The 14,368-nt window shown below is 32.7% G+C and overlaps 1 protein-coding gene across 10 annotated transcripts in view; it reads right to left on the bottom strand.

Moving 5' to 3' along the window:
- OXR1 (oxidation resistance 1) overlaps positions 1-14,368 on the bottom strand; it is a 469,361-nt gene that overhangs the window by 60,231 nt on the left and 394,762 nt on the right. For all 10 annotated transcript variants that reach the window (XM_015145857.3, XM_015145860.3, XM_015145862.3 and 7 more), the window contains 2 exons: positions 11,352-11,459; positions 10,252-10,365 (listed from right to left, as the gene is read on the bottom strand). In XM_015145857.3, the coding sequence (XP_015001343.2) occupies positions 10,252-10,365; positions 11,352-11,459 (222 nt within the window). The remainder of the gene's footprint in view (positions 1-10,251; positions 10,366-11,351; positions 11,460-14,368) is intronic.

The following is a 14,368-nucleotide window of genomic DNA, read 5'->3' as shown; positions in this document are numbered from 1 at the left end:
TAAAAATGAGCACACTATTAAAAAGTCAAATGAATAGCTTTCCCCAATAAGTGCTGTTTCATTTCATCACATTCTGGAAGTCAGCCCGAAATATTCTCACATACAAATTATAGGAAAAAAGTGGCACTGTTTTCATATTCAACAAAGATCACAAACACAGGTTAAACTTACATTTGAAGTGATTTTTAATAGGGAGATACACATATCTATCTATACATTTAAAAAATAAAATCATCTGAAGAACACTGAACACTACATCTCTTGTACCAACACCCAACACATACACACATGTGCACACACACTCAGATGCTTCTGAATTAAACCACTGACTCTGGTAAGACCATGTAATGTAATATCCATCAGGTGCTGGGAGCAGGAAAAAGGTGGAAAGCTTGCCTTAGTACCTAAGTATACAGCAGAACCCATTCACTGGAATAGCCTTTCAAATCTCAAGCTACAGTTGATAAATCCCATTCCACTAGATCACAAGTTTCTTAACTTTTTTGGTACTACTGACCATACTTACAGTGAAGCCTATGAACCAGCTTCTCAGAATGTTTTGGAATGGTCAAAATAAAATATAGAATTATAAGGAAGAACAATTAAACTGAAACAACACAGTATCAAAACATTTTTAAAAAACAAACTAGAGTATAGTCACCCAGGCTGGAGTGCAGCGGCACGATCTCGGCTCACTGCAAGCTCCATCTCCCGGGTTCACGCCATTCTCCTGCCTCAGCCTCCCAAGGAGCTGGGACTACAGGCACCCGCCACCACGCCCAGCTAATTTTTTGTATTTTTAGTAGAGACGGGGTTTCACCGTGTTAGCTAGGATGGTCTCAATCTTCTGACCTCATGATCGGCCCACCTTGGCCTCCCAAAGTGCTGGGATTACAGGCACGAGTCACCGTGCCCGGCGATATATATATATTTCTTTATTAATATATTAAATAACATAAGATTTAGTGGTGACTCTGGACTCTGATAATTACAAGTTTGAATGCAAATTGTGATATAATGGCCATGAGCAACATTTTGTGTTCTCTGTAACAATTCTAAGGTGATCTGAAAATATCTGTAAGTTCTACTGAGGACAAAGTCACAGGTGTGCTGCTTATATTATATTCTCTAATTTTTTAAAATGTTAGAGTTCACTTAAAATTTTTTACATCCAAGTTCACAGGTCCTTTAAATACTACTCCCCACAATTCCCCCCAAAGTTTAATATTCTGTACACTGTAGGAAAGCTAGACAGATGTGTTTTAAATACTTCCAAAGGCTTTCATACCTTATGAATAAATCCACACTGCCTTATAGAAGTTTTCATAGAAGCAAGGTTCTTCTGAGCTTTGAGTTAAAATCTGTCACTTTGTAACTTCTACCTAATAGCTCTGATTTGGCATTTAGAAATAATAAACAATACTGCCTTCTCTTCAATATCATAAACTGAGATATCTGAAAGGAGCTATCAAACCTGAACATAACTTTTTCTCCCCTAATACATGGATTGAATTCCTTCAATCCATATGAGGACAGAATTTTTACACCTCCTTTCATATATCCCACCTAAAATGCAGGGCTAAACCCCAAGCACTGGGGGAGATATTCAACAAGTGTTTGTTCACGAAAGGACAGACAAGTGCAAAATACTGCAAAACAACTATATTTGATATACTACAATTCCACTGTTTTAAAAACCTGAAATGGAATAAGATTTTAACTTTCATGACACTGTTCAATCATTAATATCTATTAACAAAAATTTCCTCAATCTTTTCATTTTAAAATACAAATTAATAACTTTGTATTCTTCTTGTTGTTTTTGGCAGTTATTATATCTAAGTTTTATACCATATATAAATTCAGTTAACACAGATAAATAAGTGATATTAATAATAATCTCAATGATATTTATGAATACTTGTTATTTCTAAGTGTTATATGGACTATTTCATTTAATATTTCAATCACTCATATGAAGTATACTATGACCTTAATTTTTAAGGAAACTTAAGTTTTGCCAAGTTTGATAACTTGCCAAATGAGTAAGGAGCTAAGATGCAAAACTATGTTATCAACAAAAACCAGGGAGCTTAACTGCAATACTATATTGCTTCCTTTTCAAATCTTCTACTAAACAATTCAAAAATGTGCTAAGAAAAAAACAGCTGATGCAGAGCTATAAGAGTGTCCCCTGCAAATTGACAAAAAGCTATCAACAAACTTTGATTCCTCAATTCCCCCAAAATTGAGTTAATAATATTATTATATAGAATGTAACTACATTAGTCACACACAGATATAAATATGTATATGTATACATATACACATACATATATATACATACCTACATATATTCATACATATATTCATATATATACACTCTCTATATATGAACATTGTCAAATGCTTTCCTTAAATGAAGATGGGCCTTTTTGAACAATATATGATCTCTGAGGTTACATCAAAGTCTGAACTCAGTATCTATAGCAATACCAATTTGTCAATGTAATCCTTTTAAAAAGAATATGAGATTAGCAAATGCTTAAAGCAAAGCACAAAAAAGGAGATTACTTTAAAAAAAGATCAAAGTTGTTCAGAGGAATTACCAGACCTTGCTGTAACTTACATAAATGGACACTATTCAAAGTACTAGCATCCCTATGTAGATGGTTTTGACTGCTATTTTTAAACTGTGATTACTGTATTGGTTTTGTAGCTCATTTGAGGGCTTGCTGATGCTTCTCTGTATAATTTTGTTTTAGCCACCAGAGAAGGTCCTTAAAAATACAGAAATGTAAACATCTATATCTAGCCTCATTACTGCCCCAAATATTCAAATGTAAAAAAGCAAAGGATTGTTAGGGCTAATGATTTATAAAAAGCTTAATCATCACCTAGAGTCATCTTTTTTGGTATAATATATTATACAATATGATTTGTATGTCATTATAAACCATCACCATAAATGAATTAGCAACTCCAAACTGTCCTCTTCCCTTCCTGTCTTGGCTTTATTGTATTTTTGTTTTTTTGTGATTGAAAATTTGTAGAAATGTTCTCTAGTAACACATAGGTAGGGCACAGAAAGATTGAGGAGGAAAAACCATACAGGCACAGAAATACCAGCACTTGTATTTACTTCACGCAACATATCTACGATATATCCTTTAAAGAAAACATTTATTTTTAAACCAGTATATACTGTATTTTTCTTTCAATTCGATATATATGATGATTGCCATTTAGTGTCTATAAATTATGTTTAATCATCTCTACTTCCTGGGACCAAGGACTTAAGAATGTTTAAAATCAAACACAGAATAAAAAAACAAAATTAAAATATCAGGATCAATTTTTAATTCTAATTATGGAAATAATGCTCCCACATCTGGAATCTAGGAAAAAAAACCAAAACTCTCATCCAGTAATTTACCCATTTCTTGTGATGTTAAAAATATAGGAATTTCTTCTATATAAAATATTTGTTTCCTAAAACCTTCGCGAACACTAAGTCCTGTTATAAAGTTTAATTTTTGAGATACTAACCATAAAATTTTGTTCTAAGAATATAAGACTGAGGTACAATTACAGCATAATCTATTAAAAAGTACATTTTAAAAAACAATTCCTTACTAAATTGTTATTTAAAATAGGTTTAAAAGCATCAAAGCTAAATTATATGTAATAATATGAACATAGTATGTATGATTTATGTGTTATTTACACATTTGTGTGGTATTTATATTTATAGTTTTATAATATATAAGCTTACCTTTAATATAAGCTATATATCACATAAGTTGGATATATTTATATTAAAATTTAAGTCTAAAAGCATTAAAGTTAAAATCACAATTTAGGAAAAAATTACAATTTATATATTCTATAAAAGATTTAAAACCTGTTTTATATATAACATATACTGTATGTGATAGATATTAGTGCCTTTAAGTTAAAAAAATATATATATATTCTATATATGCACAGAGAGACAGAAAAGAGAGGTTATGTTTGTGAATTGTTAAAGGATGTCATATGTGAGAGCAATTCCTGAAGCACAGGCAATATTCAACCTTTTCAAACTACTTTGATATTCCTAAAATTATTTTAATTTCTTGCATGTCTATTACTTGTAATTAATGTCTATTTTCAAGTATACAGGCATACCAGTTCAAGATGCCAATTAATTATGTGACTATCATGATTAAAAAAGAGAAGTTTTTTAAAAAAGTTTTCACAATATTTTACAAATATTTACAAGCTTCCCAAAGCCCTATGAGAAATTAACTTCACTCTTCGACATATCTTAAGTGAAGAAAATTAACTAAACATCTCTAAAAAAATCTTACTTGACTAGAATTAGAAAGTCTTCTGAATTTCCTTTTCTTCAAAGACAAAAATATAAAATTCTATAATATATATAAAACTCCATAATATAAATTCTACATAATTATAATCTTATGAGGCAATGTTATGGGTTGACTGTCTCCCCCAAAATGATAATGCTAAAGCCCTAACCTCCAATATCTCAGAATGTGACCTTATTTGGAAATAGGATTTTTCAGATGTAATTATTAATTTAAGCTAAGGTCATACATGAGTAGGGTGGGCCCTTAATCTGACTGCTTTCTTTCTATAAAGAGGAGACCACCATGTGAAGACATACCCACAGGAAGTAGATGGCCACTTGTCATAAGCAAGGCAGAAAGTGGTGACATATTTACAAGATAAGGAATGTCAATGACACTTGGCAAACACCAGCTAGAAGAAGCAAGAAATGATTCTCCTCTACAAGTTTCAAACGGAGCATGGTCGTACCAATAGTCTGAATTCAGACTTCCAGCCTCCAGAACTGTATGGTAATAAATTTCTTTGGTTGTAACCCACCTAGTTTGTCACCCTTTGTTATGATAATACTAGGAAACTAATATAGGTAATTAAACATTTCTACATCTTCTACATTTTTATTTTTGCTTTGGCCAAGCAAAAATTTCATTCATTACTTCCACACAGTTCTTTACTACCAACTTCCTAGTTCCTACAAATTGTGACACATATATGTAATTTTAGATCATATGTCTCAGTTATAGAGTACCTGCACTTGCTAGTAGTCATCATTTTATTACTTAGGCAGTATAAAAAGTAGTTAAGAACACAACACAGAATCTAGACCTCGACTGCCAGGTTTTCAATCTTAGTTCTACCACTTATTAACCATCATTCTTCTCTCTATGCCTTACTTTCCTCATTTTTTAAAATACAGATCATGAATATTGTACCTACCTCATGGGGTCAAAGATTAATTAAAGGTATAAAGTAATTAAAATGTTATTAAAGTGTTAAAGATTAATTAAAATTCTGAAATGAACAGAGTAAATACATAGTAAGCACTCTTTAAGTAAAAAAAAAATAGCCACTGTAGCAGTATAATCACAGCCTATCCTTAAAAAGGAAGATTTAATATGCCTACATTCTATTGCTATTTTATACTTTTTCCTCTTTCCTCCTTTAGGACTTCCTAGGCCTTCCCCAGAATCTCTTAATAGTATTTTTTTTCAAAATTATATTGTCTTATACACCATGTGTATCCAATTCAATTGTTATTGATATTCTATTTTTATATTTTAGATTGATTGGAGTATTCTACGTGAAGTGCTTTATCTTAAAGAGAATATGACTACCTGCAATATCCCATCCTTCAATAGAGTATATTAATATAAACATAAGTACTTTAAAATTATTTCAATTTTCTGTATTACTTAAAACATTCTTCTGCTGAACTTCATCCTGAATATAACACATTAACAGTTTTAGCCTAAAATGGCATTATCATAATGGGTGAACTTAAGGTACAAAAGAGAAAAAACAAAGGCGTACAAAACAAAAGCAGGTTTCTATATTTATTCAAAAAATGAGAGATTTAAAGAATCTTAGGAAGATGATAGCGCAAAGTGGTAGCTATTACTATACCGACTTTTATAATGATTAAATGTTACTTAACTCTTTGGGTCCAGTTATTTATTGGGCAAGAGTAGTGTTTCCGAGTTATCATTTTCCAGCTATAAAGTAGTAATAAAAAAATATGGGCTCCGAACCAAGTCTGTCTGGGTTAGAATCCTAGCTTAGCTACTAGCTGAGTGACCTTAAACGCAAAATAGTTAACTTCTCTTCCTCTGTTTCCTCCTCTATAAAATGGATACAATACTTATTGGTCAGGTACTAGAAAAAAACAGATGGCACATCAAACTGAGCTTTTTTTTTTTTTTTTTTTTTTGAGACAGAGTCTTCACTCTGTAGCCCAGCCTGAAAGGCAGTGGCGCAGCTCACTGCAATCCCTGACTCCTGGGTTCATGTGATTCTCCCACCTCAGCCTCCTGAGTAGCTGGAATTACAAGTGCCTGCCACCAGGCCCGGCTAATTTATGTAATTTTAGTAAAGATGGGGTTTCACCATGTGGCCGGGCTAATCTTGAACTCCTGACCTCAAGTGATCTGCCTGCCTCAGCCTCCTGAAATGCTGGGATTACTGGAGTAAGCCACCATGCCTGGTAGAAACTGAGTAATTTTAAGAGGATTTAATTATGGAACTATTTACAAAGGTGCATATAGTGTACAAAAACCCAGGGTGAATAATAACAGAAGACTCCTCTATCCCTAAAGAGGCAAGGGGGAGAAACAGATGCCTAAATTTAGAGATGGCTCTGTGGAAAGGGATGACAAAAGATAAGATGAGATGCTGAAGAATGTGGTCACTCTGGAATAACCTTATAGGGCAGGAGCTAGGAGAATAAATATGTCCCCATCTTATTCTCTCTTTCCTTCCCTCTTATCTTCTGCAACTGCTCCAGAAAGACCAACACCAACAGAAGCAAAAAGGCAACAGAGTCCATTGATGCAGTCTACTGCCCAAAGGACACTAGAGAATACAGAGTAAGTCTGGAGGGACAAACACAGAAACCCAGGCCAAGTGCCTACCTCATAAATCTGAGGTAAGGAATAAATGATAATACTTTTAAAGTGTTTAGAATTATACCTGTTGCAATACTAAATTTTAGCTATTTTTATGATTTTTACCATTATTTTGGTTCTATCTCCTTGTTTCTTCCTCCATATGTGAACCAAAAAAGTGAAAAATAAACAAAAAAAATTTGTTTTACCATGAAAATTCTCAAAATGCAATTTTTTAAGTGAAAGTGAGTTATTCAAAAACCAATGAAAGTCTTTAAGCTGACAAAGCCAGGAACATATTTTTAGCCTCATAGTAAACCACTACTAAGCTGGACATTCAAAAAATTTATCAGTAGTTGTTGGAAATATAAACTGACAATCTCTGGGAAAAACAAATAATAACAATACTAATAGACATTATTTTAATTAATGTAATGAAAATATAAACTATATCTAATAAAACATAATATCCTTACTTCTAATGGATTTATACAGCATGGGAGACATAAAACCCAATAATTAGAATATAGAAATGTAGGCACTTGAGATAAGCAGAAAATCATAGAAATATTATCTTGGAGTCTGGTAACGAATATAATTCTAGGTTAAAAAAAAAATACAACTAAAATTTACACAATCACTGTTGTAAGAATTATTTCTAACTATTGCCCATAATCTCTTTGATGGCAGGTAAAGAGTATCATTCCGTGTAAAGGGAAGTTCGCACACTCTTCTCTTACCTCTTTTTTTAAAAAAAATTATTTTCTATTTCAATATGTTTTCAGGGAGCAGGTGGTGTTTGGTTACAAGAATAAGTTCTTTAGTGGTGATTTCTGAGATTTTGGTGCACCCATCACCTAAGCAGTGTACACTGTACCCAATGTGTAATCCTTTATTTCTCACCCTGCTCCCACCCTTTTCCTTGAGTCCCCAAAGTCACTGTATCATTCTTATGCCTTTGTATCCTCACAGCTTAGCTCCCACTTATGAGTGAGAACATACAACGTTCAGTTTTCCATTCCTGAGTTACTTCACTTAGAATAATAGTCTCCAATTCCATCTAGCTTGCTACAAATGCCATTCTTTCATTCCTTTTTATGACTGAGTAGTATTCCACGGTATATAAACACCACATTTTCTTTATCTACTTGTTGATTGATGCGCATTTGGGGTGGTTCCATATTTTTGCAATTGCAAATTATGCTGCTGTATATGCATGTGCAAATATCTTTTTCATATAATGACTTCTTACCCTCGGGGTAGACACCTAGTAGTGAGATTGCTGGATCAAATGGTAGATGTACTTTTAGTTCTTTAAGGAATCTCTTACCTCTTTTTTTTAATCTATCCCAGGGACAAAGAATGTACTCATATCACTGGCCACATTAGAGGAAGTTTTTTGGTCCATCTTTGACAGTAGCTAAGTCACTGAGGATTAAAAGATCATTCACATAACTTTATCCTCTCTATCTCTTTCAGTCAAATGGCAAAAGTAAGAAGGGGCACATTTGGCCGGGCGCAGTGGCTCAAGCCTGTAATCCCAGCACTTTGGGAGGCCGAGGCGGGCGGATCACAAGGTCAGGAGATCGAGACCACAGTGAAACCCCGTCTCTACTAAAAATACAAAAAATTAGCCGGGCGCGGTGGCGGGCGCCTGTAGTCCCAGCTACTCAGGAGGCTGAGGCAGGAGAATGGCGGGAACCCGGGAGGCGGAGCTTGCAGTGAGCCGAGATCGCGCCACTGCACTCCAGCCTGGGCAACAGCGTGAGACTCCGTCTCAAAAAAAAAAAAAAAAAAAAAAAAAAAAAGAAGGGGCACATTTTCACACAGGTTGACGCCTGGCCTTGTTGCTCCCTTAACTTTTAACATTTTGTTTTCTTTGATCTTATACTTTCCAAGAAAGCCACTAGACAGGCAGATTTAGGTTAAAGCTGAGGAACTGGAAGAGACCCCACAGGTTTCTAGTCAGGCATGATGCTACAGCTTAGATTTTCATAATTCTGCTTTAGGGTTTGAAACACAGGCTAAATCAACCTAAGGCTACATAGTTACTTTGCCACTGCCCCTTATGAGGACATCTCTTTGTAAGTCCCATGGGAAAATGGCATGGCTATGTTCAAAAAGGTACTGTGTCATTTGGTAAGTAATACCTACCATTAAAACCTGACTTCTATTCTTATCAATGATGACAACAAATGTAATATATTCCTTTCATGTGACTGCATTCTAAAGCATAGTATTGCCATAATTATATAAGTAAGATATCCAACAAATAAATGAAAAATACCTCATTTCTCTCTCTCTCTTTCTCTCTCTCTCTCACACACACACACACACACACACACACACACACACACGCACACATACAGAGGCAGAAAAAAGTTCCTGGGCAAGGATAAAAATAGTTACTAATAATACCATGCAATTTATTCCATGAAAAAAGTGGTATACTAGAGCTTAGAAATAAACAATTATAGGCAAATTAACATTAATAATTTGTTTTGTTACTAGTTTGCTTGCCATCTGGTATCTTAAGCTTTGAGTGCAAATTGAGACAAAGAAAAGGCTATCTCCTAAAGTCAAGAGAACAACACAGAAGAATCTCTCACAGCAATCTGGCCATTTAATGAAGAAATAGCCTTTTACATGTAAACAATAGCTGTTATGAAAACAGAAAATTATGATTAACATTAACAGTTAATTTATGCAGAAAGGCAAATAAATATATAATTCCTTTCAGAAGATTTTAATCAAAATTATTAAATGAGGTTTAGTTCCCTGAAATTCATTTGTAAAATTTAAGTTATTAGAACACTCATTCTTTAGAAATGCTAGATAAATTAATCTACTATGTTAAATCTTGGATGACTAAGATGATAAATTATTTTTTAAAAGGCAGTTGTGTCAAAATTAAACTCACTTAAGAGTTCTAAGTACTATATACTCATTTATTTATAAATGAAATAAACATCAAATTGAACATGAACTTCCTCTACTGTGATAATGTCATGTTTGTTGGGTAAGATTCCTTTGTAAGTTAAATTATATATGTTCTTTAAAAAATAAGAGTTGATGAATATTTTTGGCCCACCACCACCACTTACAAAGGTAAGCCAATTTAAGCTATATGGTTTCGTAAGAATGTCATTTTTTAAAGCTGGAATTTACAAACTTAGGCAAGAAAATAAAAAGTAAATATTTCATTCTAACCATAGTCAAAGTGGAAAGAAAAAAACAAGACAGTCAGTGTAGACATGGTGAGATTTCTTCATAGCCATCTTTGCAAATCAGAGATACTTACAGTGGTCTTATCAAATTCAGCCTCAGATGATGTTGGTGACAGAGGACTTATGGGGCTTAGAGATGGAGAGCTCTCAACACTGGAGACATATTCAGGATCAGGAACATATAGAACCTGTAAGAAAACATTCACACAAAGATTTAGTTAAACTGAAGTGTTAATAATAGATGGTGTTCTATAAGCAAGCACTATTAACAATGACCTTGTTCTATAAGCAAGCACTACTAACAATTACCAATTAAATAGAAAAACATAAAAATTTTCAAATTATAAAAATATAAAAACATTTTTTAAAAAAGAACATTTAAAATCAATTTAGACACATTTGATAATATGTATGGCGGTAACAGGGTGGGGAAACATTAATTTTAATATACTATAGAGGTATTAATCCTAAAGGACAATTTGGCAATAGTGAGCAAAATTTAAAGTGCACATATCCTCTGATATAGTAACTTTACTTCTAAAAATTCACCCTACAGAAATACCTGCACATAAAGAAAAACAGATATGTATACGCATGTTTACTACAGCGGTATTGACCTTAGCAAAAGAGTAGAAATTAGAAATAGTGTAATGCTTATTGTGACTAACTAAACAAGTATGATATATCAATACAATGCAATACTATGCACGTGTGAAAAAGTCTGAACTAGAACTATGATTAAACAGAACACTTTCCAAGAATCAAAGTTAAATTAAAACACAACAACAACAATAAAAGCAGGCTAGACCGTTCCTGAAAGAAATGCAAACTGGCAACTCATTGCTTTTGGAAAAGAAATTGCAAATTTGAGATGGAGGGATGCCTTACTTTGATAAAGTAATTTTTGATCATATGCATATATTGCTCTGAATATTTTTAAAAGCTCTTTATATTTAAAAAGAAAAATTTACAATTATTTTCAATATGTATTAAAAAAGAAACTCATACAGACATAAAACAGTTAGTTTTCTCTTATATCGCCAATATGATTTGTTAAAAGCACATATAAAATTATTCTCAAATCTTCTATATTATTAACTATAGTACAAAGTATACTTTCTGCCTTTCTGTTTAATGTTTCTAAACATCAGCACATTAAAAAAAAAGATACTACCTGTCCAGTAACAACTGCTCGGGAGAATAACTTATTTAATTGAACAAGTTCATTAGGTGTTGTATCAAATTTCAGGGCTATGCTATTCAAAGAATCCCTTGATTCAACCTGTTTATAAGAGAAAATAAATTATTTCAATGTTTAAAACAGAAAAACTAAACTATAATATTTAATGAGCATTAATATATCTAGGGACCAGCTTACATTTGATTAACAACGATATTGTCATCTTTGAAAATAACTGTCAAGAAACACTGTGTTTTGTTAGCAAATGCTCTCAATCTATTACAATACAGAGTACAGGCTTCATCACAATACATTTACATGTAGGTCTCTACTTCAAGTAATTTCAAAATACAAAACATAATTTAAAAAACAAAAACAAATTATTTTCATTTTACAAACATTTTAAAATAATATACTATTCCTTTGAATAGTTTCTAAAATATTTATAACTTCTAGTAATATACTAATTTCATTTTAGCAAAGTACACCTGTATTAAACTGAAAATGCTACTTCTAATGCTCTTTATGCATATATTGTTATTGCACATATAAATTAGAAGAATATTTGAACTAAAGTTGAGCAATTTAGTTCTGAATCATTCGTATGTTTCCATAGTCCTATGTATAGAAATTGTAAATAATGAGACTTTATCAATTACCCTAAAAGAAAATGTCATTTGGTCAATATAATATAACCACTTAGAGTCCCCATTACACAAGGCATTAAGAGAGCTCTGAAGAAAACACAACTAAATGCAACTAAAAGTAGTTTTAGTGCACAAGGAATTTACAATCTAGTTGGAAACTGAGAAATAAAAGGTTATGCAAAAGATGAACAATTTAAAATGGAATAATGAATGCAATAGAAGTTTTGAGTATGAATAAAAGCATCATGTAATCCAAATTTTCCAGAAAAGACTACAGAAGATAAATGATTTAAAGCTGGATCTTGAAGAAGGGTTGGGAATTTGAAAAGCAGAGAGAAAGGAACGAACTTTCAAAGTGAAGATAACAGACCTGACATAGTTAAGAGACAGAAAAGTATAATATATTTGTGGGATACTATCCTCTTCCTCCTAAACTATCCAGAGTAGATTCATGAAGCACAAAGTTTTAGGAAGGTGATTACATGGAGTTAAGTTTCTAAAAAGGATAAAGAGGCATTTAGAGGTCAGACATGGTGGACCATGCCTGTAATTCCAGCATTTTGGGAGGCCGAGGTGGGTGGATTGCTTAAGCCCAGGAGTCCAAGACCAGCTTGGACAACATGGCAAAATCCCATCTTGACAAAAAATACAAAAATTAGTTGGGCGTGGTGGTGCATGCCTGTAGTCCCAGCTACTCAGGAAGCTGAGGTGGGAGGATCACTTAAGCCTGGAAAGTGGAGGCTGCAGTGAGTTGTGATAGCACCACTGCACTCCAGCCTGGGTGACAAAGCAAGACCCTGTCTCCAAAAAAAAAAAAAAAAAGGCATTTAGAATTAGGTTATAGAAGACTTCAAAAGTCAGGAAAAGCAGGTGTGTGTGCATTTGTTTGTGTATGTAAAATAATAATATACATATTTTCCTTAACGGTTTTATAAAACCAAATTTATGCCAAATATTTGGGTTAATATAATAATAATCTAGTTCTGCCTATATCCTTCTATGCAAACTTCCCCATCTACACAATGTACTGATATAAAACCTATGTTACTGAAATAATATGATAATATATATAAAAGGTCTCTGTAAACAAATGATATTTTACAGTAACATCTGTAAGTTTACCAAGTACTTTCATATTAATAATCACACATTTTATTCTCACCGTGATTCTATTAAATGAGACAATGAAGGTAACAAAACAGCCCAAGTGGCATCTTATATTACTGGCATCAGAGCTAGAATTAATGGAACAAGAAAGAGAATGGATGCAGAAAAACAAAGACAAGGTTTAAAGTAATAAAAATGTAAAGAAAGAAATTAAGGTACAAAATTTCAACTAAGACTCAAGAAGACATTCATAGATTGAATGGAGTTGTGGTGACAGCAGCAGTAGTAGGTCAGGGAAGCAAATGTGAGTGAGCAAACTGATGCTGACTCTAAAGACTGCAACCTGAATAAATAACAAACTGAAAGGGAATGGAAATGAGAAAATCAGGAATTGTGGATGGGGGAAGAAGAACTGGTAAGAGGTTTGTCATATTTTGCTTAGATGAAGTGATAGTAGGAAATGCAAGCAACTAGAAAGGTAGGCATAGAAAAAAAGTTTGGGTCTCACCCCACATAGATTTTAAAGTTTTTAAGCACTCCAAGTAATAGAATGTCAATAGAAAAGCAAAAAGAAACAAGGGACCACTCACATTGGGAATTAAGAGGAGGCAAACACCCAGCAAAGTAGACAGTAGACAAACAATCAAAATAATAGCAAAGTCAGTGAAGCATAATGATAGCAAAATGTGGTACAATTAGTTTCAATAATAAATTAGAGTTCTGGAGAAAGAAAATAGAGAAAGGAGGAGAAAATGCAATCAAAGATAATTACCAAGAATTTTTCTAGAATTTATGAGTGACATGATTTCTTAGACTGAAGAAACACAATAAACATGGTAAAAACATGTTTAAATCTAAATTTTTCATATTGGCACTGCAGAATTGTAAAGACAAAGAAGAAATTTTAAAGGTTACCTATAAAAAACTTATTTGAACTTATTTTCTTAATTATGCAGAGAAGGTACAAACACATGCAATTTGAGTTTAAAATATGCTATGAGATTATCTTGGTATTAGTAAATTTTACTTCATCCTAAATTATCTGATTCCTAACCTTTTAAAACTATTTAAAATCTCAAACTGTCCGCTATATACTAATAGTATATTAAAATAGAGTATAACTTAGAATTTTAATAATTTGTTCAATTTTAAAGATGTATAGAAAATAAGATTCAAACCAAGACTGGACGGTTTCATAATGACACAAATGCTAAATTAATGTTTAAAATTGCTGTTCTCCTTAATACAGTTATGTTA

This window comes from Macaca mulatta, chromosome 8, assembly GCF_049350105.2.
Source record: "Macaca mulatta isolate MMU2019108-1 chromosome 8, T2T-MMU8v2.0, whole genome shotgun sequence".
In the NCBI taxonomy this organism is placed as follows: Eukaryota; Metazoa; Chordata; class Mammalia; order Primates; family Cercopithecidae; genus Macaca; species Macaca mulatta.
This window is presented reverse-complemented; position numbering and strand designations above follow the sequence as displayed.